This window comes from Emydura macquarii, unplaced genomic scaffold, assembly GCF_026122565.2.
Source record: "Emydura macquarii macquarii isolate MOO-44397 ecotype Brisbane River unplaced genomic scaffold, CSIRO-AGI_Emac_v2 contig_1483, whole genome shotgun sequence".
Taxonomy (NCBI): domain Eukaryota; kingdom Metazoa; phylum Chordata; order Testudines; family Chelidae; genus Emydura; species Emydura macquarii.
This window is the reverse complement of record NW_027131620.1, coordinates 5086161-5113054: the sequence shown is the minus strand read 5'-3', so window position 1 is coordinate 5113054 and position 26894 is coordinate 5086161. Positions and strand designations below refer to the sequence as shown.

General features: G+C 47.4%; 2 protein-coding genes across 2 annotated transcripts in view; both read left to right on the top strand.

Moving 5' to 3' along the window:
* Window positions 1-1922, top strand: part of LOC137157008 (DEP domain-containing mTOR-interacting protein-like) — a 38603-nt gene extending 36681 nt beyond the window's left edge. Inside the window, exon 8 of the mRNA XM_067554091.1 lies at window positions 1888-1922. Coding sequence (XP_067410192.1) covers window positions 1888-1893 — 6 coding nt within the window. The 3' untranslated portion in view covers window positions 1894-1922. The remainder of the gene's footprint in view (window positions 1-1887) is intronic.
* Window positions 1923-1928: 6 nt separating this feature from the next.
* The window catches only part of COL20A1 (collagen type XX alpha 1 chain), an 84171-nt gene continuing 59205 nt past the window's right edge, over window positions 1929-26894 (top strand). The window contains exons 1-10 of the mRNA XM_067554092.1: window positions 1929-2024; window positions 7515-7602; window positions 13554-13664; window positions 17914-18057; window positions 18443-18601; window positions 19581-19778; window positions 22306-22461; window positions 23159-23278; window positions 25036-25200; window positions 25408-25572. Coding sequence (XP_067410193.1) covers window positions 7527-7602; window positions 13554-13664; window positions 17914-18057; window positions 18443-18601; window positions 19581-19778; window positions 22306-22461; window positions 23159-23278; window positions 25036-25200; window positions 25408-25572 — 1294 coding nt within the window. The 5' untranslated portion in view covers window positions 1929-2024; window positions 7515-7526. The remainder of the gene's footprint in view (window positions 2025-7514; window positions 7603-13553; window positions 13665-17913; window positions 18058-18442; window positions 18602-19580; window positions 19779-22305; window positions 22462-23158; window positions 23279-25035; window positions 25201-25407; window positions 25573-26894) is intronic.

The window sequence follows — 26894 nt, the reverse complement described above, 5'->3', positions numbered from 1 at the left end:
CCAAAAACCCTGCCCATCTGTCAGGTGAGCATCCCAGTAACCTGGAGCGTTAGCCGCCCAGGAAGCCTGGGATTCCACTTAATTTGGGGGCCTAAATGGGAGTTGACCTTCTGAAAATCTGAGCCTGACTGTAGATGCTGAGGACTTATGGAAAATCTATCCCCAAGTGTGCATCGTAAATGGACATGACTGTAGAAATGGCTGCTCTATTGATTTACTGCTGTGCCTCGCATTGCCTCTGCTGTTGATGAAAGACAACTATTCATTCCCCTACTGTTGGTGCAGCTGACACAGGGATTTGTTATGATACTGCTCAGCAAATCACTATAATATTGTACAGCAAGGTATTGTAGCAAAGGATACACAGAGGTCCTTGCAGGCACTAGAGGGAAACTGGGCAATCTTTCAATCCATTTATCAAGATGTTGGCAGTTCCCATTTCCAGCCAGGTGAAATAAGCCACGTGCAAAGAAAGCTGATGGGTATCCATAGCATCTTGAGAGAGAAACTACTTTAAACTCCAGTTTGACTTGTTGCCCTCTCTTGTTCTGGAGGGAGTTGGATGCATACGTTTTGTGTGTCAACTCTAGGGCTTCCCGCAAACTGTAGGGTTCGGTTTAAGTATAGGAAAGGCCAGTAAAGATCCATGTTGCCAGGTTCCCATGCAGTGATCTTAAGGCAAGTAGGGAGGGATACTAACTTCTCTTTGCACTCAGCTCTGGATCCGGAGGCCCAAAAACCAATAATGAAGTTTGGATCCGGATCAGACTTTTTCCCAGCAGTAAGGTGGGGGTGGGGTGCACTGTTTCATTTCATACCTACTTTTAGTTTTAGGATAAACAGTAGCAACTACAGACAGCTATTAAAATTAATGGGTGTTCCAAGAAAAGTAAGTTGCTTTATTTAAAGGGAGAAGTGTGTGGGTTACAGTGAAGGAATTTTGAAACACACACTTTGGTTTTCTTTTGATAAGGTTGAAGCGGTTTGTTTCAGTTTTTATATGAACTATATTATATTCTAATTTGTATAATAAAAGTATAAAACAAAGCACTTTACGGTCATTTAAATATTTCTGACATGAAACTTCAGAAATTTCATTTTGTGGAAATTTTTTTTTGCCTTTTCATTCTGATTCCGGATGAAAGGGAATTCCAAAATGTTGGCATTTCCCATGCAATTCAAATTCCAAGTTTTTACCAGCTCTCATTGTGACACAGTAGGATAGTGCTGCTGCTGATCACTGGAGAGCTACTTTAAAATCTAGTCTAAAATTATAATTAATTATAACAGTGTGTCACTGTCATCTGATGTATTCTGGGCTGTGGGGCCAAAATCTGGACCTCTCATTGAATCTCTGTAGTGCTGCTGGTGGGAGAAGAGGATGCTTTCAGATTAAGCTCCATTTGTGAATCTGACTTTATAGCTTTGGTGATGGGTGAGATACAAAAGCTGACAGAATTTCACTAGCATGACCATTTTCAAAGGATTTTGTCCCAGAAGAGTGGAAACCTTGTGAGCACTGCTAATGTTGCGAAATTTCCACAGTTTGGGGCCAAAATTACACCCAACATTTGGTAAGACGTCAGCAGCATCAAAGTCTGCTCCCATGATTGCAAAACATACAGGTGTGCTTAACTTCACTCAAGGACATGCAGGATCGGGGCTTCAGCCAGTAGCCCAACCTCTGAAACATCAGGTAAACTTAATCAGATGTAAGATTAACAAAATCAGGCATGGTTTGCAGAAAAATAAAATACTCTGTTTTACAAACCGGGTTTGCTTAGCCGTATGTAGCAGCCCAAATCTGAAGTGTTGTTCTGTGCTTGGTGGGTAAAGAGGGTGGGGAGAAATCAGCTGTGCATACTCTCTCTCTTTTTCTGTCAGCAGTTGTGAAGTCTGCACTAGAAATCTTTCAAGCATACCGAAAGGCAGGCTGAGTACTGGCTTCCTTTGTCAGAGATCAAGAATGTAGTGGGATTCTTCACACCTCCCCAGCCATCTTCAGGGAAAATTGAAAAGCAAAGGTTTGTGACAGATCCTTGTTGGTTTCAGCGTTGTTTGGATTTCTCTGTGGTAGGCTATATGGGGCTGTATTGTTTTGTTGTGTGTGCTTTTTTGCCTTTGACAGAAGAAAGAACTTTTATAGACCTGCAAACTTTGTGAAACTCCCAGCTGGTGCATTGACCGACCCAAAGTTTGAGGGTTTTGTACAGTTCTCAATTACATAGTGACGGCAGGTCTTGAAAGCTTAGAACTTTCCGCTCTTTAAGCTGAAGTCATTTATAGACTCATGTTATCCTGGGGTGAAGTGTAAATTCCTCCAGAACTGACAGGAATGTCTTTCTTATAATCATTTGGTGCTCTGTGGACCGTGGTTCCTTCAGAGAGTAGTGGACATGAGAAAAGGAATCCAGTTTTGGTCTTTAGTGACTTTTGTGGCACACAACCTGGACGAATTTCTTATGTGGAGTGAAGTAGCTAGAAGGGTTTGTTAGCTTACAGCTGAAAGTTTGATAATCCTGGTTGCCTGCATTCCTCCCCTCCCCCAGCTGTTTCTGTGTTATATGCCTGCACCAAACTGGTATTGAGCCTATCTACGGTTTGGGGAACTTCCAGGCTGTAAGGGAATGTAGTATCTTAGTTTTCCTTTGGGGTTTTTCTCTCCTCATCTTTCTGCAGCTTCCAAGTTCCTTAGAATCCTGTTTGCAGCATCTTTAAATGAATTTCAATTTACCTGTTGAACATGATAAAGGTAAAGAGAGGAGCACAAACAAAGGTGATAAATGCCTTGCAAAGGGTGTGAGAAAATATGGCTTTAGAGGAGACCTAGCCCTTTGCCCACTTTATACAACGCAACAGGCAGCCCTGACTCCGTGATCAAACGTGTGGCAGGTGCTGGAAGACAGTCCCACAAAAAGTTTTGGTTTCAATGACTTGGCATTTTTCATCGAAAAAACACTTAAAAAAATTCCTAACCAGCTTTACCCACCCCTTCATGGGTGCTTTTTTCCCCCCAAGTTTGCTTTTGCAAATGTTCCAGTCTTGAGATAGTAAGTCACCCCATCGTGCTAAGCACAGTGACTGTCTCTGGAAGGTGTTCGGGAAGCTTAGAACTAACTGAGCTTACCAGCTCCAGGTGTGTCAATCTCTGAAGGAAAATTCCACTCTGCCACTGATGCTGGCTTCACCTGGCTGCTTCTCCCATGAATATCTTTGTGGTTTTTCCCATGCAGCCTCTTGTGAATAGAAAATCCTCTCTGAACGAGGCCATAACACTCTGCACTTTCTGCAGAGCTGCTGGAAAGCATGACAATTTTTTGGGAAAAAAAACTAACTTGTTTGTTGAAAACTAAATTTTTGGAAAACTTCCATTGCAAACTTGGAAGATGTCATCTGGCGCTAACCTTCAAATCCTATCTCAAAGTGCACTTGATACTGATGGGAAATTTCAAATTGACAGTTGCTAGGGGAGAAGGTTGCCAATATAAATAAATTAAATCTTTTTTTAAAAAACATGTAACGATCAGGAGCCAGCGAAGCCGGACATTGTAAACACACGCTCTTCTTGCTTTAGCTTCATCCCTTCCTATTGTTTATGTTCGCTTGTTGCATCTTGCTTCAATTAGATTGTTGACGGTTTTGTGGCAGGGCTGCTTTCCTGATGCATTTGTGCAGCACCCTGCACTCTGAGCCTGATTGGAGTCTTTGAGGGCTACTTTTATGTTTATAACAGTAATAATATTCAGATCTACTTTGAAAGGTGGCAAGTTCGCACCCCCAGGAAACCCTAGTGACTGGAAAATAGGTATCACGTGCTCCATGTACTGTCCATGAATTCCTTCGCTGAGTAAGTGCTGGGAGAAAGGAATTCATATGCCGGAGGCTGTATGCTGTCAGAAGGGATGATGTCATATTGGTCATGTCAGTACTTTTCACTACACCAAAGCATGGCTGAATGGTTACACCATTAAGGGCAGAAATACGCAGGTGGAACAACATGGGAGGTGACTTGCTGTTGAGCAGTTAACCCTTAGGGGAGAGGAGAATCAGACTCTTGGTTCATAAACCGCGCTCTCAGTTACACTGCTATAGCGTCAGAGATGCTCTCGAGAGCGCCCAGTAGAATGTCTCCCTTGGTTTGTAGTTGGAATAGTCTGGGCAGGGATGCAGCAGATTCTTGCAAATCTCCTCCTGGTGTGGGAAGGAGCAATGAACCAGGGCCATGATGTCTCATGACTAGCAATGGAAGAGGGACTTGTCACTGTCCGACGAGAGCAGTGGGAATGGAGCAGGTAAATAGCCAAATAAAGAAATCCAAATGTTTCCGGAAGAGGGAAAATCCCTCTTTTCTGCAGGAAGATGGATTCCTCGTATGTTAGAGAAGCACCTGGGGTTGGAAGCACAGATTCAGCTTTTGAACCCCTATCCCAAATTGCAGGGTTGTCTGGCTCCAGGGTATTGGCTCACTGCATTATAAGGCGGGAACCAGTCAGAAAATTCAGATCTGGATCCATATTACACATCATCCCCCAAGGGGTTTGGATCTGGGGGGTTTGCTCAGACCTTTCACTTCAGGTGGTCCACTTCGGGGTTCAGACTGACAACTGTTTGCCCAACATATGAGACCATCATCAAAGTGAATTAAAGACTCGCTCTCATGATTGGCAGGCTCAAATCTGACATCTCCCCATCTCTTTTAAATGGACTGCTGGTGAGGAGTGCCAGTGTTCACATCTCCCTTGCGGTTAGAGCTGGTGGGGGAAAAAGCGTTTTGTTTTTCGTGGAAAAACTGAGAAGGAAACTGGAGGAAAAAATCATTTTCACTTAAATGTCTTGTGGATTTTTTCAGGTTTTTACTGGAAAACTGAGGGAAAAAAAGTTGTCCTTTGCCTAAACTCCTGCAAAATATTGAGGGAAAATTGGAAATTTTGTCAAAAACCCATTTTGTGTTGGTGGTTTTTATTTTCTTTTGCAAAACAAGTGTTGGTGCAAAGTTTTACCCGGTTCTACTGGCTAGTTCAGTGCTGAACAGGGGCTGCGTGCGGTACTGGAAGGGTCCCTGCACCAGTCCCATGGCTGCAGCTGCGAGCTGGCTCACAGAGGCCAGTGCTGAAGGCTGAGTACAGGCCTCTGTGGGACCACGGGACCTGGGTTTATGGCCCCCACTTCTGTGCAGCTGGCGTAGAGGAGCTGCAGTGGCTATTCCAGCCTCTCCTGTGGCAGTGTCATTGGGGCAACCCCAGAATCAAAGAAGTTTGTTTTTGTAAAGGACCTACATAAATGACAATCAGTTTTACTTTAATATGTCTCAGGAATAAAGCTGTGGGTTTAAAATGTTTAATGGGACGGGGGGTGGTCAAGATCTAGATTTTATCCTCCCGAGACCGGTAACATTTTGAAGGCCTGGTCCTGCAAGGTGCTGAGTGCCCTTAGCTCCCATTGAAGAAGGAGGGCAAGAGATCAGGGCCTTAGAGGGTGCAAATATATGACCTAAAGCACTGTAGCTATATTGCACTTCTCCCTTCCTCTGTGTTGTCCAGGGAATCTGGCAAGCTCACGATGTCCTGCTGCCTTCCCCGTGCAGCAATACATCACGACCCCGCCTTTCTACCTAACGAGAGCTTTGGCGAGAGGAAGGAAACAAATTGCTTTGAAAACCCCCCAAATGCCTTCGGCGGAAAGGGGGGGTGGAAAGAGAGAGAAATCAAAAGAAAGTCCTCGCTGGCACTGGGGGGAGAGAAAGCAATACATAAAAAGTGGCTTGCTGTCAGGCATTGATTGTTCTGAAAGCTGAAGGAGCCGGGATGAGATTGCCTGGCAGTGCAGAAAGGCAGATGGAGGCATGCAGACCGTTCACCGGCCGAGTTCTGCAGTGACATGATTGAAACCGATGGCAAGCCCCGGGAGGAGGCGCTTTGCTCTACCTTTGTCATCCATCTTGTGAAGCAGAAGGCACTGCTGAGAAAGGGCTGATTGCAGGGTATGGGAACCAGGTACCAATCGCTATACACTAGCGTGATTGCTCCTTTCACTCTGCAGCCAGCCTCTTCCATGCGGCTGGTGTTATTTGGATGCAGGCGAAACAGGGTCTGAGTGAAGTTTCCCAACACACCCCTGGTGAGTGGGATCGAATATTCGGTGCGCACCAGTGTAGGCAGGTGTGCTGGTTCCCCAGGATGTTCCGAGGAGGCAGGGGATTCAGGATCTGTGGAAATTTTAGGCTGCTTTTATAGCAACTTCTAGCTTTTTGAATTGCTGTTTTTAGAAGCCCCCAAAGCATGAGAACTGCTGTCAGCAGTGACAGATTCAGGCAGCCCCAGAGCTGATCCCAGGCCTTGAGTTTGTGGAGGAGGCGTCTCTGAACTACGAACCATAAAGCACTCAGACCACGGATCTGTCAACGTGAGGGAAAGCTCCCATTGATTTCAGTGGGTTCATGGATCATAAGTCCCAGCATGCGTGCAGCAGCTTGCACTGCAAGCTTGCCCATCCGTCTGCATCATTAATGGTGTATGAGTGAAGCCCTGTGTCCATGCAGACCTGGATTGGATCTGAATTTTGTCACTGTGAATATTTTAGTTGGTTTTTGCTCTGTGCGAGATTCTCAACCCTATCCCCGGAGTTTTGCTTTGAGTTTGGGGTTTGGACTTGCATTGAAACCAGGCAGCACCGTCAACTTTGGACAGAATATTCCTCTTCTTTGCAACCCTGTTTGGGAGACAAGTCAAAACAAAAACTATCCAAATGCAGCCTTGGTGTAACTTCAGCGGAGTTATGCCGAGAATTAACTTGGCCCTTGTCTCTGGACTGCTGGCGCTGCAAACTCAATCCGGTGAGTGATTATAAAGCTGCGTCCCTTCTGCTTCATAATCACATCATCACACCACAGTGTTGCACAATCTGTGCTTTGAAGAGTGTTCACTGAATAATGTTTCTCTTATGAGCATAAAGTGTGGACTTGTTTTAATTATCTCTCTCCCCTTATAATGTATTCCAGAGACCTGTGAGGTACTGGGTTATTCTGATGGGTCTGTTTTGACTTTTGCTGTGATGATTGGGGGGAAAATATCTTTTTTATTTTCAAAAACCCCAGGCAATTCTGGAATTCAGGTTTAATCGGCAATTTTGCTTTTGATACTTAGACTGCAGCAGACTAGAACCCAAACCTGTACTGGCTTTGCAGTGCTGAGCAAGGATAAAATCATTGTTGTTTAAGCCAAGCAGACGTAAAGAAACACAAGACCAAAGTCCGCTCTGTTAGCTGTGTTGAAACTGATGCTGGTCCTGGAGGCTGAATGGATAGGCTCGTTGTACGAACTTCATTACATTACCTGTCAGTGAGCCCCTCATTCCAGTGGCCCCTCATTCATTCTGAGTGGCCACCTTTAGGCATACGAGGGGAACATTCACTCTTCTGCCTATACCAAAAAGGGAGACAAATTAGTCCATGCAGTCAGTGTATTTTTTTGTTTGTTATATGGCTAGATATAAAATGCCTTTTCCTCTTCATGTAGGACCAGGACGTCATGCTGATCCACAGTTCCTTCTTCTTTGCCTGCTTAACCTTGGCAAGTCATGTCATGGGACCCGTGCAAGGTCAAGGTAAGCAAAAGCTCCCTGATCACTTTTAAAACAGGCATTGGGCAGGGAGTAGCTGTCACCTGAGCTAAGATAACAGGTCTAGTTGGCCCAAGGCCCTGTACTCAACTTCATCATGTCTCTCGGGTTCTCTGTAACCAGATAACTTTTGAACACTGCACCTGACCAAAGCGTGTCTGTCTGTGGGCGCACGTGTGTGTGTGAGGTTTTAATCTGGGGTTCCATTTTGACCCTTTAGAGACCCAAAGGATGGAATTTGGAACTAGGGTCAGATCCAATTCGGGCCATTTTTGTTTTGGATACCTGGAAGTACGGACCCAGAATTCCAAAATGTAACCCCAGAAAGCCACCATTTGAATTAGAGACCCCAAATCTGAAAGGCAGACCCAGGGATGGGCAGAGCTGAAAGGGAATGTTCTTCCTCTGTCCACACTGGAGAAGGTAACCCTGTCCTAACCCCTGAAGGACTTTGGCTTCCTTTTAAGAACAGGACTGAAACTGATATAAACAATCAGCAGCCAAAACGCTGACCACATCCAAATTACCTTGGAAGTTTCCAAGGTTTCCCCGTCAGTGCAGACTCCTGTTATCTCAGTGCCAGCTAAATTGCTCTTTGCAGTAACCTCCATAACGGAGCCTCTAATTACCAGAGCTCTCACAGTTTTCCTGCAAACAAACGTCAGCATTAAAAAAAAAGTCAAGGTGGCTTGTCTTGTCGCATCTTGCAGCTCTCTGTGCGAGGGAGAGAAGGAGAGATGTCCGTTCCTACACATAGTTCAGTAAGTTCCTTATGTAAGCACTTACCAAAGGTTCCCACACACAGACTTGTGATGATTTTGCCTCTGCAAAATCTGCCTTGCCCCTCTGGCTACGCAATCACAGCACCTCCTAAAAGGTTAAAGGTCTGCATTGTCTCAGTGCCAGCTGGATTCAGGTAACATACTCAATTGTCCTGATTTACAGAGCAGGTCATGAGTTAGCTTTATTGCCACCATCTTCATTTTGGTCCAATGTCCCTGTCACTTTCTCCGACAGACTCTGTTAATATTTATGCTCCTGGACGTAAGCGATAAAAGTTTAGGGAAGCTGACGAGCCAGGCAATGAGAGAGATATACTAGTAGATCTTATCTGTGAGTGTGAGAAATAAACCCATCTATTAGAAAGAACTGCTAAGCCTACTGGATCCTGCACAGACATTCCCTGCCCCAGTTCAAGGTATATTTTCTGGTTTTCCTTCTTTCTTTGTGTCGGACCAATAGCATTAACCAGATCGCTCCTACCCTAGCTTTGGTCAGGTCACCTCTACCCCCATTTATAGGGAAAGTTCTGTAACAGCTGGTGGGTTACATTTGACATTGAGCGCTCAGCGCTATCTACAGTCCAACTTCTGGTCCCTGCATAATTGCCAGAGTAAATAAGTTGCATGTAAGGAAATGACACAGGCAATGTCTACATGGCAGCTGAGAGTGAGCCTCCCATTCCAGGGAGACAGACTTCTGTTATCAGGACTTAAGTGAGCGGGCTAAAAATAGCAGCGTTGGTCCAGTGGTGTCATGGTAAAAGAAGAAGTGGGTAAATTCATTTGTTGGTGTTCCAGGCGGGCAGTGGCAGGATGGGTGCGAAGGGGTGGAGAGACGCCCTGAGTTTGAACTGGGTTTAAGCTAGAATAACATCGGGGGGGAAAGGAAGGGGGTGAAAACTAGAAGCGCCATGAAAATGCATTTGTGGCACTCTTCTTCACGTACAGAGTGATCACCCGCAGCTAGCATGGCTCATCACAGGAGAGCAGGGGCGAGTAAATGCTGTATTCCACCCACTGGAAAGGGAAGGGCCTTCACCTGTAACTACACTACCAGTGCGGGTGTTGCAACTTGGGCTACCACAGGCTGGCAAGCGTGGCAGGATCGAGTGTGCTTGAGACCCCAAGCTGCAGCTCCAGTCGCAAGGTCCCCAGTGCTAGTTTTAGCTCACGCCCCGTTACCGTGAGTCTGGCTACCCGGGCTGGGAGGCTGGCTCCTAACCGCAGGGCAGACATAGCCCCCTGGGCCTGTGCCAGCCGACTGGGAGCCCTATGCAGGAATATTTTGCCCTCCCCTTCCCCCCCACAACCCATACTAATAATTAGTACTTGAGCTGCTTGGGGTCCTAAGCAATGGCTTAGTCTGCATGTGCCTGGCGCCGGCCTACCCACGCTGATACCCACAGTGCTCTGCTATGAAGTCACCTGCTAGGGATTTAGTGTGATAAGACCAATGGGTCTAAGCAGTTGCATAGACACATGCCATCCCATCACTGAGCCTCTCCTCCAATCCCCTGTCCACGAGCCTGCTGGAGAACTATGCTCTGTGACCTGCAGGGAGCATGGAGGTCTCCGGTGTAGCCCCTTTGCCCCGTTCAGCAGCGGGTTCATGCTGGTTCTCCTCTGTTCAGAGCCTTCTGTGTAAGCGGTTGGTGCTTGGGTTTTGTTTGGAAGGTGACCTGGACTGGAAAGGACCTGTGTCCATGCTGTGCACCCGTCAGACCTGAGATCATCCAAGGCCTCCATTTGGAGCCAGGCCATAACTCCAAGTCAATTGCACAGCAAGTGTACGATATCAAAGAGGGCACGTACAACCCAGGGCAGACGGACAGTGGGGCTTTCAGCAAGCTGGGACTCATTTGCATCCAGACTATAACAGCTCTTTAGAGAGGCTGGTCCTTCATCTGCAGGCATTCTTGCTTTTTTTTTTTTACTTTTGGGATCCCAGAGTTAGGGCTGGGTGTCCAGCAGAAGCACGTGTCCAGCAGAAGACAGCTCCCTGTTTCATCATCCTATGAATCCGTCATTGTTCCCTTCTCTTTCCCCATTTCTGCTTAGCCTTGACTCTAACACGCATCCTTCCCAACACACTCTGCCTCCGCTTTTTAAGAGACAGGGTGCAGGGGAGTGGGGGAGGGGAAGGAAGAAAGACTTAATTTCCTCCGTTTTGTTTTTGCCCGGGCGGCATGTGAATCTGAGCCTTGTTTTCCCGAAATAGCTGCCTGCGAGCCGAGACGTTTTCAGGAAGTCTGGACCAAAATGTTAAGGTGCGGATGTTGGGCTGAAACAAGCAGGCCCTCATTGCCTAAGCCATTGCTAGCTGCTGCTTTGTCTCTGGGGTTGGGACTCCCCAGTAAAAGGTGGCAGAAGGCATTTGAATGGGAGACATGGTTATTCAGGATTGTGCCGTGCAATTGGAGGCTTTTCCCTACGTGCACACTTGGTCAGTTCTGAATATTGAACCCGCAGGTGTTTCTAAGTTTGCTATCATTAAACATGAAATAGGGGAGGAGGAAAGGGTTCCTAAATGGTTTCCTAAGGAAAAGTCAAAGTCCTGAAGTTTAGTGGTCTGTCCAGACTGTATTTTGCTCCTCAAGAACATTGTTCGTTGTTGACCTTTATTTTTTAGGGCCTACATTTTAATGGGTTTCCTTATCTGCATTTATGAAGTGTGCAAAAGCATGCTTTATGTATTTGCAAAACAGTTAATGGTCCATGCAACTGCTGATTCTATGCACAATTCAGTATTTGTGCATTCACTTACCAGCTTTACACGTGCAAATACTGCTTTTTGAACTGTGCACATGCAACTGCATACCTAATTTTTGCATTCAGGTACCGCAATTGCATATGCAACTCTGGTAATCACGCATGCAAATAATCATAATTGGCCATCTGCATTTTTAGTTACCCATTTTCCTTTGCAATCACGGTGATTGCAAATGAAGTGAGCAATTGTCTACATGTTTTTGCGTGCACATTTTTGAAAATGTAGTTGGAAGACACGCCCATGTTGAATTTCATGAGTGCAGCTGGGAAATCTAGTGAAAGGATTGCTTTTAATTTGTATGTGATATTCAGGTGGAGGGACTATAAATCTGCCTGGTTTACACCCTACATCTAGGGTTGCCAATTTTGGTTCAATGTATTCCTGGAGGTTTCATCACATGACATAATCATTAATTAAAGAGTAATCTTTACTTCCTGGAGGCTCCCGGACAACCTTGGAGGGTTGGCAATCCTACCTACATCCAATTAAGTGGAGGTTTTTTGTAGCTAAGAGTAGAAGAATAACATGAGTTTGGGGATCTAGTTGGAGGAGAGGAAACCCCTCTGACATCGAGATTCAAAGAGAGTGGGTGTCAGGAATCAGGGCCAGCCTCAGAGCCAAGCTGGGGCAACCAACAAGCACAGCTGGCCTGTAGTAGGTTGCCTGATTGGCTATGCTGCCTGTCGGTGGGAAGAGTCAACGGACTCACTGCTAAGCCCAGCAGCAGCAAGCTGCAGTTTAGTGACGGCTCAAGCATTCATCTGTGGCTACACAGCTCCTGCGCCTCCTTGTTCCTATGTGGGACCCAGCCCCACTCGTGTCTTGCCTCATTCCAGGTTAACCTGGTTCTAACCCTCGGCTCTGATTCCTGGCCTCTGACTTTGACCTCTGGCTCTGACCCCGGGCTCTGATTCCTGGCTACCGACCCTGTTTTAACCACTAAACCCGACTCCTGCTCCAACCACTAGGCATAACTGCCCATGTCCCGGGCACGAGACAGTGGGCATGTGCCCAGCATACCATAAGTCTGCTTCTTTCTCCCTGCCTGCTGTTCTTTTTTCTTCTGCATTGGTTGATTGTTTGCTACCTCCCTGCAGCAGCAGTAGGTTTTGGGATTGGTACAATCTGGTGCCTTTAGGGATCTAGTCCTGTCAGGGGCTGTTACTTACCCTGGATCCGGGTTTGAATTTTTTAATGTTTGGCCTTGGAACTGCCTGGGAAACTCTCTGCAAAATTGTGGAACGCAGAATCTCTGGGATCGTTGCATTCCTTGGCAGCTCACATCGCACTTGTTTCCTTTCACCTTGGGGATGTCGTCCTGTGTGATGCATTCCTCATTCCGAGATGGTTGGGGGTACGCTATGGGTATGTCTGCGCCTTGAGCAGCGGGGGTCATTCGCAGCTCGCCGAGACGCACCCATGCTAGCGCTGATCAAACTAGCTGCCTCGAGTAGGATCCCATCTGAGATGCTAGGTGAGTGCTCGGGGCTCCTCGCACTGCCGTGGCTGTGATCTATTTTTAGCGTGCTGGTTTGGTCAGAGCTAGCGTGGGCATGTCTCCTCAAGCTGGGAATGACGCTCCTTGCTCAAAGCTGTGCTGTTGTGCTGTGGTGTTGCAGGCCAACTCATGCAAAAGCCTTTGGAACCTGGAACCGCTCCGGTCTCCGTTGCCTTTAGGATCTAAGCAGGTGCTGAGATAGCCACTCTACTATCCTTGCCCTCCCCTTTTCACTTGAGCTGCTCTCCTTATCAGTGACAATGACTGGATCGTGTCTTGCTCAGTAGATTGCAGAACTATCATTCTAGGGGCGCCTATACGGTGGCAAATTATCGCACAGGCTAATGGGGCCCATGCCCAGGGGCCCTGGCCAATTTGGGGGCCCCGCACAAGTGCTGGAGCTCTGTCCCCGCCCCCTGCTCCTCTTCCTCTCTCCCAGATCCCCACCACCCTGCTTCTCCTCTTCCCTCTGAGGTCCTGCCCCCTGGATGGGCCGGAAGCTGGAGCCCAAAGCTGGCTGCATCGGTTGCCCCAGCCCCTCTCCGCCTCCTGCCTGGAGCTGCCAAAGACCAAGGTCAGCTGTAGGCAGAGGGGGAGGCGTTGAAGATGCCGTGCCTAGGGGCACGTAAGGTGTAAATCCGGCTCTGCTTGGCTGGTTATGATACACTCCTGGAAGTCATGGCCAGTCTGAGCCATGACAAACGGACGGATTCTCCATTAGACGAGAGGGCAGAAAACTACCTACGTGGAGCCTGCTCTGCAAAATAATGGAGACTAAAGGGCCCATCTGAGAACCAGACCGGGGGCAAATACGTTTGGACTCTGTACTGCTTGCCAGAGGTGCCTGGGTACCGAACTCGAAGGACGTTTCTGTTTTTTCCTCCAGGGTCAAGCCGGTTGAAACTGACTGTCTTGTCGGAAGACAGGCTACAGATGACATGGAAAGAAACTGAAGAGAACGCCAGCGGCTACAAGGTTCAAGTGAAGCCCATGGCAGGTAGGTCCTGCTGGGGTCTGGATTTGACTCCACAGAAGATATAGATTGCAGGAGCTGGCTGTACCCAGCTTTTAGCTGGTACACCTCTAGGAGCAGAGGGGCATGGGTTTGACTGTCAGGGCTGACGATGCGCTTACTGCCCTCCTGGGACACCAAGTGGGGTGTGGCTGCCGCTGCTTTCAGTGATGGTCTGAATAATCTTCCCTAGTTAGTGATAATAGAACCTACCTGCTCCCTTCACACTCTGCTCCTGGGCCCACTGCAACAGCAGCATCTCTGGCTGGATTTTCAAAGCAACCTAAAGGAACTCGGCATCCAAATTCCACTCAAAGCCCAGGAGAGTTACGCTCCTAATTCCCTTAGGGGATCTCACACTTTAAGTGTACTGTTTTTTCATCAGGTCTTCAAAGCTCTATGAGGTACTTGTGTTTTATCTTGTGCTTCCAGGAGGGGGCACTTCTGACCTACTTTCTGTCCATATTTACATCTATGCATTTCATCAGGGGATGGTTTAAAGCACTGTTTGCACACAGTCCCTTGGCTTGTCCACGCAGTCTGATTTCCTGGAATGCTTTGTGTTTCCAGAGAGTCCTGTCAAAGCAGTGGGAGAGCAGCTCTTTACCAGGGCTCTGCATGCTAACTCCTGTTCCTGAGGTCTTGAATCAGCTCGTGCATATAAATACAGTCCCTGAGTGATTGGCACGATTTAGTGCCCTGTGCTGGAAGATCCCCAGAATCCCTTGAGATAACCACATGAGCATACGTTAATTTTACTGATTTTGTAGTCCCTGGAATGGGGAGGTGGTTGTTTTGACACCACCTTGTATGTGGGCAATGCCATGCACGATGCCTTTCATTTCTGCATTCTTCTGGTTTGCAGGGCACCTCTCTCTGCAGCCCTAAAGGTTTTACAGGAATTAAATCCACTAAAAGAATTGAAAAATCTCAAACAAGGACACACACAGGTCAAATTCAGGCTATAAACTCCCTCCCCCAACAGAAAAATCCATCTAATTCTGCTGCCCCTGGACTTAAAAGCCTGATGGGGGGTGGGGAAGGGGGTGAGGGATGGACTTCGTAGAATTCCCAGGCTCTGGAAGACCAAGCTGGGGAGTGGATTCCAGAGCTGAGGACCCTTCATGGGCAACATCCCGCATCTGCTGCTCTCTGACCTGAAAGGGATTTCAGTTGAGCACTTCTGCCAATCACAGTGGGGTGGTGCTGGCCCTGGCCATGTCACAGAAGAGGCAGAGGAGGGTTGCTATCAGCAAAGAACACATGCATTCACACCCGGCGTTAGATGGGCTTTCACCACCCCTGCTTCTATCTCTGCATGCATCTGTTTGCTCAGCTGGAGTTGAATGTTTCTTGCTTCCCCCTCGCCAGTTCAACCAGGGCTGCAGTGCGCACAGAGGATTGTCAGAATTCCCGTGATCCAGGGAATTCCCTTCTCACAGACCTTTGCTGCTACGTGGCTGAGGCTTTCCCTCATGTTCACGTTTAAAGGGCAGTTTCTGGACCTTAAAGAAGACATCAGTTCAGAAGCTTAGGGGTCAGAAACCTGTCAGTCGTAGTAGTTTTAGATGCCTGGACCCGTCAACTCAGTCACAGACTAGCAGTCTAGGGAGCATTTGTCTCTTTCTCTCAATGTCTCCCTTCCTCTTGATTTTGTGACTACCACCTCCACCCAACCAGCATCCCCAGAGATGTCTCGTTACAGTTTAAGCTAGCGTGGGTTTGTGTCCAGGACCCAAGCAGAGTTTTTTCAGGCTCAATACGAACTTGTAACATGGGCCTCTTCCCACACACATACCCCAATCCCTCTTCCCCTACATACAATCTCAGGAGCCAGGAAAAACATTTCCCTCATTATAATGGGGGTTCCAGCCTGGGCTGGGTTGCCCAGGGCCTCCAGGCCCTGGTAAAGTGTACCCTTTTCCCCCATCATGTGGGGGCCCTGTTTGTGTCAGAGCTGGGATGCTCCTTTCTTTCTTCCCCTAGGCTTACTTGAATTGCCATATGAGATCTTTCCAGGAGCGTCAGACCTTTCGTGCACTGTGAGCCAGTGACGAGGGGCTATTGTGATGATGGATGGTAGATGAGACTTTACTCCATGGGAGAATGATGAACACGGGCAGCAGTGTCACCCTACCAGAGAATCAGTGGGGCCAATCAGACATTCTGCCCACAGAAAACATGTCACTGCTCCCCTCCGACCCCTCCTCCCTTCTCTGCTTATTTACTTACTTACTTTAAGGCCTCCCCCTTAAAGTCATTCGGCGGCGGCTTTGAAGAGTTAAGCCATAGATCCTGTCACCTCTGTCCTGCTGCTTCTTGCCATGTTGGTTCCGTAGGGCCAAGTCCACAGAAGGGTGGCAGCTCCCCACATGCAATGACTCTCTGTCCCCGTCTCGAATACCAGCCGACGGTAGCGGAGGCAAGATCCCTCTGGTGGTAACAGCTGAGGGAAATGATGGTGCCGGGACAGAGTTCTACAGCATAGCCGTGCTTTAAGTCACAAACTCCTGCAGCAAGGAGGAGGAAAGATTCGGCCTGCGAGCTAACCCCAGGGGAAATGCCTCCTCAGATACGAAGCCCTTAGCAGCAGGCCCGCTCAGCTCCTTGTCTTGGACTGACAGTTGGTGGCAACCACCGTCTTTGGTCACCTGTGAAGCTGCTCTGTGCAGCCAGCGTTTCGATATGCTGCCAAACCTATGACCGTCAGAGAGCTGCCTCTGACTGGTCTGTCAGTGCTCTGCGGCCTCCCCTTTCTGCTCCAGTTTTCTGTCTCTCCTCCATCCATCCCTGGACAGCAGCAGCACAAGGCGGCTCAGTGGTGGGCCAGCGAGATTTTCCCGCGGGCTCTTTTCCAGCATGTTTGACTGGGTTTGAAATTAAGCAGAACATGTCTCCCCCCATCCCCATCAATGGCATCCGTGCTTGTGTAGCAGCTACGCTAGGCGACGTTGACGGAGGCGGGGCGGGGAGAGGAGGGATTGTGAAGTCTGGTCACAGGTTGATGAGAAGATGGATGGTCTTATTTATCACAGACTCTCACGAAACCTAGGCTAGCCCTGCTGATAGGAGGTGCCACTTCCAGAAATGGCCTCTGTCTGGTTAGAGCAAGTGAATCAACCAGACAGCGCTTGGGCGAGCTGACGGACAGCACGAGGAAAGGTGGCCCAGTGGTTAGGGCAGTGACAATGGGCTCAGAAGATCTGGGTTCCATTCCCTGCTTTTCCACAGACTCCTTGTGTGACCGTGGCCAAGTCACTCAGGCCCAACCTTTCCAAAATGGCCTCTAGGTTTTGAGTGTCCAAATTTTACACTTCCCAGTCCTTTTCCCCAGAGGTGCTGGAAACCAACAGCTTCCAAGGAAGCCAAGGAGAGGTGTGGATGCTGAAGAGCGCTGGGCAGGAAATGGTTTTTATTTGTGTGTTTAAAAAAACAAAAAAATTCCCATTGTGAATCAGGACGAACAATCCAAATCTCAAATTTCCATGAACAAAAAAAAACAAAAAAATCAGTTTGGATCAATTGATACATTTTCTTTTAGACAATTCGGAAACATCTTGTTTCAGTTTTACCTTTTTTATTTTATTTCATGGGGTTTGGGTTTTTTTTTTTTTTTTTTTACTATAATTAGCTCAGATTTCAAAACAAAAAGGCATTTTGAACAGGGACATGGGAATTTTTCCTTTAGAAAATATCAAACCAGGAAGTTCCAACAATTTTTTTTGAAACTTTTCAACTTTTTTTGAGCTGAGAAATGGATCAAAACCAGCCCTTCCCTGCCCCCAGTTTTGGTTTCGACAAAGCGGTGTTTTTGGATGGGAAAATCAGCCCGCTGAAAACTTCCTGGCCAGCTGTGCTGCTCAGCACCTCCTGAGGAGAGCCCCAAAACTGGACACTCAAAATTAGAAGTCACTTTTGAACCTTTGGGCCTTAAACTTTCTGGGCCTCATTCCCGTCTATACAATGGTGAGAATAGCAGGGCCCGACCTCAGGGGGGCGCTGCGAGGACATAGACACTAAAGATTCAGAGATGCTCATTCACTACAGGAAAGTGGGCAGTGTAAGTACCTTTGATTGGTAGATGGCTGCTGTGTGGCCTACATTCCACCGGACTTAAAGGGTTTGCAAGAACTCAGCTGGGCAGTGTCTTGCAGCTGAGACCCCCTGTCCCCGCTCTGAAGCTCCCGCATGATCCTGTTTTCAAAGGGGTCTCTTTTCTTGCTCCCCGGCGCAGGTGACTCGGAGCAGGAGGTCATGCTGAAAACCAAAACGCCAAAAGCAACGGTGGGGGGGCTGAGCCCCACTAAGGCGTACACCCTGCACATCTACGTGCTCAGTGGCTCTCAAGAAGCCCTGTTTGCCAAAAGGAAATTTGTGAGTAAGTATGGTGTGTGCACATCTTTCAACGTGGGTTGCACAAGCCCTCCTGGAACACCGGGTGGCTACTTGTGCCCGCACTGAAGCGTCTGCTGCTGCTATTTCCCTGGCCCTGGCCAGAGCTAGCATGTGTGTACGTGTGTGTGTGTGTCTCTTTGAGCTGCAGCCACGCCCTGTGATGGCAGCATCGATGTGCCCTGCCTGGCATTGGCTACACAACGTGGACACGGCATTACGAAGTGTCATTTGGTGGCGATTGTGGTCGGGTGGTGGTTGGAGGGTGCAGAGAGAGCCTGGGAGCTGCAGTCTGGGGGGGTGAGAGAGGCTGATCCCAGTGACACCAGGTTTACGGCGACTGCTTGCTTCTCCGTCTTATTCTCTTGCAGTTCAGGAGCTGAAAAACATCTCGCAGGCGAGAAATACCCAAAGGAACACCGCGACCTCTGCAGGAAAGAGCATCACCCCTTTAAGAAATACAGCGACCAAGCACATCCCAGCAGCTAAGACAACTTCACCAGTCCCGAGTGAAGCCCCAACACAGACAGGTATGTGCAGGGTCAGGGCACGGGCCAACAGTCAGAGAAAGCCAGGAGCTGGTGAGGTGGTGGTTGGGGCAAGGAAGGGGAATGGATTGTAAGCTGTCTGCAGCAGGGACTGTCTTATGGTTCTGTGTTTGTACAGCACCTAGCACAGTGGGGTCCTGGTCTGTGGCTGGAGCTCCACCGTGCTAGCACATTCCAAATAATAAATGATAATCTGATCATCAGAAGGGAATATTTCCCAGCAGCGTTCTTAGAGGATGCCTTTCAGTTCTAGGTCAGGACCGAGACTCCTCGTCTGAGAATCGAGTAGGATTCCTAAGTGTCTTGTGAAAGTGGAGAGGAAGGCCTCTCCTAGCTTCCCCTCTGGGTTCTCCCTCTGAGAATGCAGAGCCCTATTTTTCCCAAGCCTTTTGTTCATTTAAAGACCACACCGACAATGGGCCAAATTCAGCCCACAGCACATCTTGCTTCCAATACACGGTAGATGGCGCACTGCATGTGCTTCCCCTCCAGCTAGATGAAGCTTGTCTGTACACACCTGGGGCTCACAGGAATTCAAATCCCAGGGATGCATTCAAATCTGGTAACTGAGCACCAGCCCATTAAAACAAAATCCATGGCTGGCTAATATGTAGACATCACAATCCAAAGTCATAGCACTTGTCATAGCCATGTAGGAGTTCATGATCTACTGCAGTGATCGAATGTAAGACTTTTGGTTCCAAAACCCTCGGTCCCTACCTCTTCACCTGTAAGAGAAACCCCATTAGCAGCAGAAGTGTTGCTTCTAGCCTCTGAACTAGCCACTGGGGGTCTGACACGATCAGAGACGCTTGTGCAGGTCTGTCGTTCCATCCAGTGGAACTCAGTGATGAGCTCCTGTAACATACTGGCTAAGTGTGCGTCTGTTCAGCTTATTTCACTGAATGGGATGTGTGTGATGTGCTGGGGATAATGGGCCGTTTCTCTTTGTGGAGTGCAGCCAAAGGCCGGCCTGAAAAGAAACGACAGAAGGCAGCCATAATAAAGGGCTCCGGTGAAAGCCCCCAAAGTAAACCAAACACGGAGTTAAGTGTGACAGAAACACCGACAACTCTGAAAACAACTCAGCGCAGCCCTACAAAATCTGAGCGAGGAGATCTCGGCAAAGAAAAACACACAAAGGAAACTTTAAAGAGAGGTGAGTGTTGTTTCTAACACAACTTCCACCCTTCTAGCATGCTCTTGGGAAACTTATTTGGCTTAAATATTTACCATCCCAGCTAAAGAGGGGCAATTACCTGTGAACAATCCAAGCAAAGGGAGACGGGTATTCCTAGTAGACTTAGATATCTTTATGGCATCTCCAAGAAGAAGCCTCCTTCCTTCCCACCATCTGAACTACAGCTGGTTGCATACAAACCCTCTAGCTCACACCCATTCATGAATCTTGTCAAGAACGAAGGTGTTGGTTTCTCTGTGGGTCCTTATTTGGAGAATTGCCAAGTATTGATGGAAATGCTCTCAACTCTGCAAAGTATCACAGATCTGAGTGCAAATGGTTCCTTCTCCATAAATTCCTCCTGGAATGTGCATTGACTCATTAACCAGTATTTTCTGGTCATTATTCTCTGATGTAGAAGTTTCAGTCATCCACTCAAGAAGTAAAAACAACCCCACGCGACCTTGCTGACCAGGCAAGCACTGGAAATAGTTAATAGTCGAACTGAACAGGCTGGAAGATTTTCCTCCGAATTATTCAGCAGGTCTGTCAGTCCTTCTTATAATGGAGAGGAAGGATTCTCCAGTGGGTAGGGAACTAGCCAAGGACTTGGAGGACCTGGGTTGAAATCTCTGCTCTTCCTCTTCCTGTATGATCTCGGACAAGTTTAGACTCTCTATAAAATGGGAATAATACCCGTCAGGTGACACAGTGCTGTTGTGAGGATTAATGCACTAAAGATTATGAGACATTCAGATACTACAGCGATAGGGGCCATATAAGTACCTTAGAGATCGGTAACCATTCCTATGCTTGCAGCCTCGTAACAGAGACTTGGGCATAACTAGTACACTCATAGATATCTCTGGATCAGAGTGCAAAGGATTTTCAAATAGAAAGGGTGGGGAGGAATGGCTCGTTTCACAAGTAGCACCAATAATGCGTCATGTGTCCAGCAACAAACTCCACTTTCCTTCAGTCCTTTCATCCTGAGGCCTTGTCTTCACTGGGACAAACGTGTGCTCTTAACTTGTGTGCTCTTAACCCTAGTGAACACAGGGTTGCTTGTTTTCACATGAATTAGCAGGTCCACTCCTCTTTGTCTTTAATGTGACCTGCTAATTTGTATGAAGACTATAAAGCCTTGTCTTCACTCGGGGTTTACCTTGGGTTGGTTAGCTCGGGTTAAGAACACACCTTTTGTCCTACTGAAGATACAGCCTAAGCGTTGCTCCCTCCACCTTATCAATGGGGAATGACAACTAGGTGGCCAGGTCTGGGTGCATAGGGGGAGGAACCAACCCAGTGGATCGCTGATGGAAATCAGGTTGCCCGGCATGCCTGAGTCTGGCTCTCAGAGACCTGTGGAATCCACGGCTGCCATGTGGTAGCTCTGTGAGATGCGGCAGGAATGCATTTTGCTGCTGTGCTGCCTGTTCTTTCTTGCCCGGTACCGTCTGGTGTTCACCCGCAAAAAGTAAAACCTCCATCTGAAAACATCAGGGGAAAGGTGCAGCTTATCAGCAACGTGCCTTATCTTATCCCTCGCTGGCTGCAGGCATGGGCTAGGGAGGAAAGGGTGCAGATATATGGTGCCAATAGTTTAGGAAGAGATTAGATTTAATATATTGAAAGCATCTGAATAATTATAGCCCGTAGGGGATCACATGCTGGAATGGAACTAAATAATCACCTGAGATTCCACAAGTGTGATATAAAAGAAAAGAGCTGATTAGAGCTGAATGTAATTGAGCTGACAGCTTGCACAGAACGGTGCTTAGTCAAGGCACATTTCCTAAAAGGTTTCGCTTCTTAACCCCAGCAACATACCTCTTCACGACTGTACACCTGTGTGCTGATGCTGTAAGCAAGCTTGTACTTGGCCAAGTGGCCAGGCAAAGTTGATCTCTCTCCTTGAAAGTAAGAAAATTGGTTCTATTTCTGGCCTTGACAAATTGTTCCATCTCTTTGTGCCTCAGTTTGCCCACCTGTGAAATGGAGATAATACTTGTAAAGCTCTTTGAGATCAAAGCGCTACAGAGGCACAAATGATTGCGTGTCTTAGAGTTGTTTCACCTTAGCTGATTATTTAATGGCAAAAACCCAGCTAAGGGGGAGAGAATGGGATTCTATTCTGTTTTGTGGAGCAATCATCTACATTATCATGGCAGATTACAAGACTGCAGATAACGTACAATGCAGAAAGCATAGCCTAGATTGTCCAGACCCAGGCTGAGTTTGCAGCACAGATAGACAGTAATATCACCGACTAATGCTCTAAACTAGTCACTGTGATTTATGGGGATCACAGATTATTAGTCCACCTAACCACCAAATGGTGTCTGTTGGCTCCTGGTTCTACTGAAGTTATGACCATTTCAGTTTTGGAGTTTGACACTTGATTCTTGCCATTAAGCCAAGGAGATGTATTTTGACTCATGGTGCTGGGGATCTTTTGTCACAGCTCCTGCATCCTCCAGCTAATCTCAGTTGCTTTGTCTCTTAGGTCCTCAGTTTCAGTGTGACACATCTGTAATAACTGACATCGTCCTGCTGGTGGATGGATCTTGGAGCATTGGACGCAACAACTTCAGGCTTGTCAGGGAGTTCCTAAGCTCCATGATTTCACCTTTCGACATTGCCCAGGATAAGATAAGGATAGGTAAGAGAGTGTCTTCTCTCCATGCCTCCAAATACAGAATCAGTGTAAAACCCAGCGTAAAACCCAAGGACTGTATCCTACACTTGCAGTTGACCATTCTATGATCCTAAATGATCTCTTTCATTTGGCTGCACTCTGGGGAGGAGAAGCTGAGCGCTCCTCACTCCTGCTGATGGGGCTGGGATTGCTTAGGCCCCAGTTTCACACACTCAAAATTGAGAGGCTTCAGAAGAAAAAGGCCACTTTAGAAAACTTGGGCCAATGGAACTAAAGGGGGAAAGGAGAAGCCTGTATGGAGTGGGAAGTGAAAGGAAAGAGCAGAAGTTAGCTGTGTGATGGAATAGGAGCCTGGCATCTGCCCTCATTTTAGCTAGGATTATCCCTGAATTTTCATCCTGGGAAATAACTATAATAATACCTAGATCTTACATAGTGCTTTAGAGCTCAAAGCTCACTGCAGAGGAGGTAAGTACCATTACCCCCCTTTTACAGGTGGAGAAATAGAGTCGTAGAGAGGTGGCTTGCACACAAAAGGCCAGTAGTGGGCCAGGAAATCGATCCCAGATCTTCTGCCCCAGTCTAGTGCTCCGTCCAGTAGACGACGCTGCCGGTCTATGATAATCCCGGAAAAAAGCAGCTTCCATCTCACTGCTCACTCCCTTGATTGCATTCTGTTGACTGCTCTTGTCTTCCCCAGGTTTGTCCCAGTACAGCAGCGATCCACGGACAGAGTGGAACCTGAACACATATGTCACAAGGGACGAGGTGTTAGAGGCGGTGAGGAACCTGCGATATAAGGGTGGCAACACTTTCACAGGTAACGCAAGCTTTATCTGCAGCTGCCCTGCTCTCTGTCCCTGGCTGTGTTGCATGTAGTAACCCTCTGTGGTCATTAGCCAATAGCTTAGTAACTTCCACACTAGAAAGTGGAATATTCTGGCTGGATGTGTCTGAATTGGTTACAGGACTAAAGCACCGTCAGTCACAAGAATGCGGTGCAATCGCTGTACATGGTGCAGGTGTCTCTGACCTTAAATACTGGCAGTGACGGAGAAGGGGCCTGGGCTGCTCTTTCACATACAAGCCCGTGGGCACCCACCCCCCACACACTGGGATAGCAGCAATGCTCCGGCAAAAGGAAAACTGACTGTTACTCCTTTGACTGCATCGCTACAGGAAATAATAACTGAACATGGACGTTCTCGGGCCGGGCTGATGCAACCACCAGAGCAGCAGCAGCAGCCATGGTACCAGGAACACCTGGGAACTATCTGAGCATCTGAAGTTGAGAAGGAGCGCCCTCCTTTATATCCCCAGACCCAAGATGTGGCCTGTGTGGTACTCCCCTGGGTAGGGAGACTGCACCTATCCTATTTATTGTACACCCAGCCTCTGCGAGTCCAGGGAGATGAAGTCCAGGGAGAACCTGGGAATTTAGGCTCCTGGGCAGGACCTGTTTCTCACTAGGCCTTAAGAACAGGATGAAGAGTGTACATTGCAAAGAGAAAATCATCCTCTTGTAAAGATGACAAGAAACATTCTGGTTGATCATGGCTAAATTGTGGATTCTTTGGGATAATTTATATATTCCAGCAAAACTTCAGCTTCACCATCTTGCTTATACTTTACCCCTTTTCCCCTACCCTTTCTCTGTCTGTCTGTCTTTTAGGCCCCAATTCAGCAGAGCACTGCAGCACTTGAAAACAGTGGGAATTAAATGCATGCTTAAGTGCTTTTGCTGAATTGGGGTTGTACATTGTATGATCTTCAAGGCAGGAACTTTGTCTTCGTTTAAGTTTGGAAAACACCTACTGCTTTGTTGGCTTTACTGAAGTATAACATTATATTCACGATCAGGTAAGAAGTCCATAAGTGACTTGGTAAAGTGAATTGTGTATCAGTCGTGGATTGTTTATGCTGCTGATACATTTGCGGCCTGATTTTTATCAAACATCTGTGTGGAATGTCAAGCCTAATTTCCATGCACAACTACTTTGATTGCATGCACAAATGGAATAAGTGTGCATGCAAATTAGGCACACAATTTTACTTGTGCGTTTTTTTAAAAAAATAGATCCTTGAATGGACACTGCCAAGGTTTATCTGCCCACAGTCTGACTTACCTTTATTCTCTTATCTGTTTGCAAAACCTACACAATTCTTTACCTGCATGTGGAGTTCTACTTGAAACTGAGACTTCAGGGCTCCTTTGAAACAAAGCAACCAAAATCACACACAGCTGTGAGCGATCTCACAGTAGCAGAGAAACATGTAGGTCTGCAATGAATTAAGAAAAAATTTGGAATGACAGAAATGTCAGTTCTAAACCGCCAAAGCTTTATTATAAAGCAAGCCGCTGTGACCTCGCTTAATAGACCTTTTTACAACAATATCTTTAAGATTGCAATGCAGGAGATCAAACCCCCATATAATGCTGTGTTTATATCCCTCGTGCAGAACTGGTACATCCAGTTTTGACTGAGGTTCTAGGAAGGGTGTTTGTACTTCCCAAGGCCTGAGTATCTCTGCAACCTTGTTTTCAGGAATCTAACCCCATTCTTCCTCCTTCCCAAGGCCTCGCTTTGTCCCATGTCCTAGAACAAAATCTGAAACCTGAAGCTGGTGCCAGGTTGGATGCGGTCAAGCTGGTGATCCTGTTGACTGATGGAAAATCACAGGATGATGCCAACCTGTCTGCCCAGTCCATGAAAAATATGGGCATAGAGATATTCGCCATTGGTAAGGTTACAGCTATTAATAACGTAGGATGGGGTGGCGGAGCTTTGCTCTCTTTGAAATCAATGGTAAAACTCCCTGGGACTTTAACGAGAGCCGTTTTAGGCCAACACTGACGGCTTTGGAAAATCTTACCCATACATTTTGGCCTTTCTTGTTCATTTCCCGGGAGTTTTATCAGATGACTGGCTCTCTGCTCTCTCTTTTTAGGGGTGAAAAATGCAGATGAGGCTGAGCTGAGACAGGTGGCGTCCGAGCCCCTGGAGCTCACTGTGTATAATGTGCTGGATTTCCCCCTGCTCGGCTCACTGGTCAGCAGGCTCACCCAGGTCTTGTGCGCCAGGATCAAAGAGAAGCGCATGAGTGAAAACACAGGTGCGGTAAAGCCTTCAGTCCCTGCTCAGTCCTACCTGCTACCAGGGCTTCCCCATCTCCCCCCTGCAGGCCATGCCAGACTCCTCTTCCTCACCTGTCAATACGATCCCCTCTTCAAACCCTTCCACTGGCTCCCCATCTGCTGTCCCACCATATAGCAGCTTATTGTCACCACCTTCAGAGCTCTGTCTACCTCTACCCTGACTTACATATCCTCTTTTTCAGCAGTTTCCACTGCTCTGCCAGTGCTCCTTGCCTTGTCCACCTGTTTACTGACCTCTCACACAGTCGCCTTCTTCCACATGACTCCCTATGCATGCAACGCCCCCCCCCCTTGGTTCATTTGCAAGGCCCCTTCCCTCTCTGTGCCGAAGTCCCTCTTGAAGACCCACTCCTGCCATGCTTTCCACAATGTATAAATGCGTGGTGTTCCCCTTCCCCTACCCTCTGTCCTTAGACTGTGAGCAGCTTGGGGCTGAGACTTTTTTTGGGGGAGCGGGGAGGGGTTGGAAAGTATGAAATGGGTGGTATTGTACATAAATAATAATGGGGAAACCACTGGGGTAGGGAGGAGGGGGACTTATCCGTCCAATTTATCCACCTAAATGCACATGAACAACAAATATCTTCTCAGCCTTGCTTTCTCCTAAACTCTCCCTATGCGGCTGGACCACTGCTTCTTGGATGCATCACTGAGATGTCAAAGCAAAGTATTCATTTGTGAGCCTTTGGGGCTTTTTATGGGAGGGGAGAGATTGCAAAATTATTGCACCTGAGCCTTTTTCCACCTGTAGTTCAAGCCATATGTCCCCCAAGTAAATAGAATCATGTTTTTTCTAGCTAAAGAGATGCTAGAACTAGACTGAATGAGTTTTCTCCACCATCACCATCAAATAATAGGCTGCGTGCCCAATACCAATACTATAGATATGTGTTTTTTGGTCCCCCCACCCCCCTGAATTTCTATTCTCTGCTCGTTTTTTCACAGATTTTCCTAAAATGGAATGGGGGAGTTCACCTCTCAAATGTACCTTTATTCCAGTGCGTTTGGAATTCGGCAAAATAAAGGGACTCGTCCCTATTAGTCTGTATCTGGTTTGATGTATTTAGATCAGTTTTTGTCAGGCATGCATTAGCGCAGAGAAAAAAAAACAATAACAAAAAAACTGGTTCACTTTGACGAAGTCTTTGGAACTGGCAAAAGCTGGGCCGTCTGTTGAATCAATAGCAGTGACTCATGGTCAAAGGTAAAATATATTCCCAACAAAATACACAGTTTGTTCCCGAAGGTATTTTTATATTTTCCCTTGGACCAATTTTTA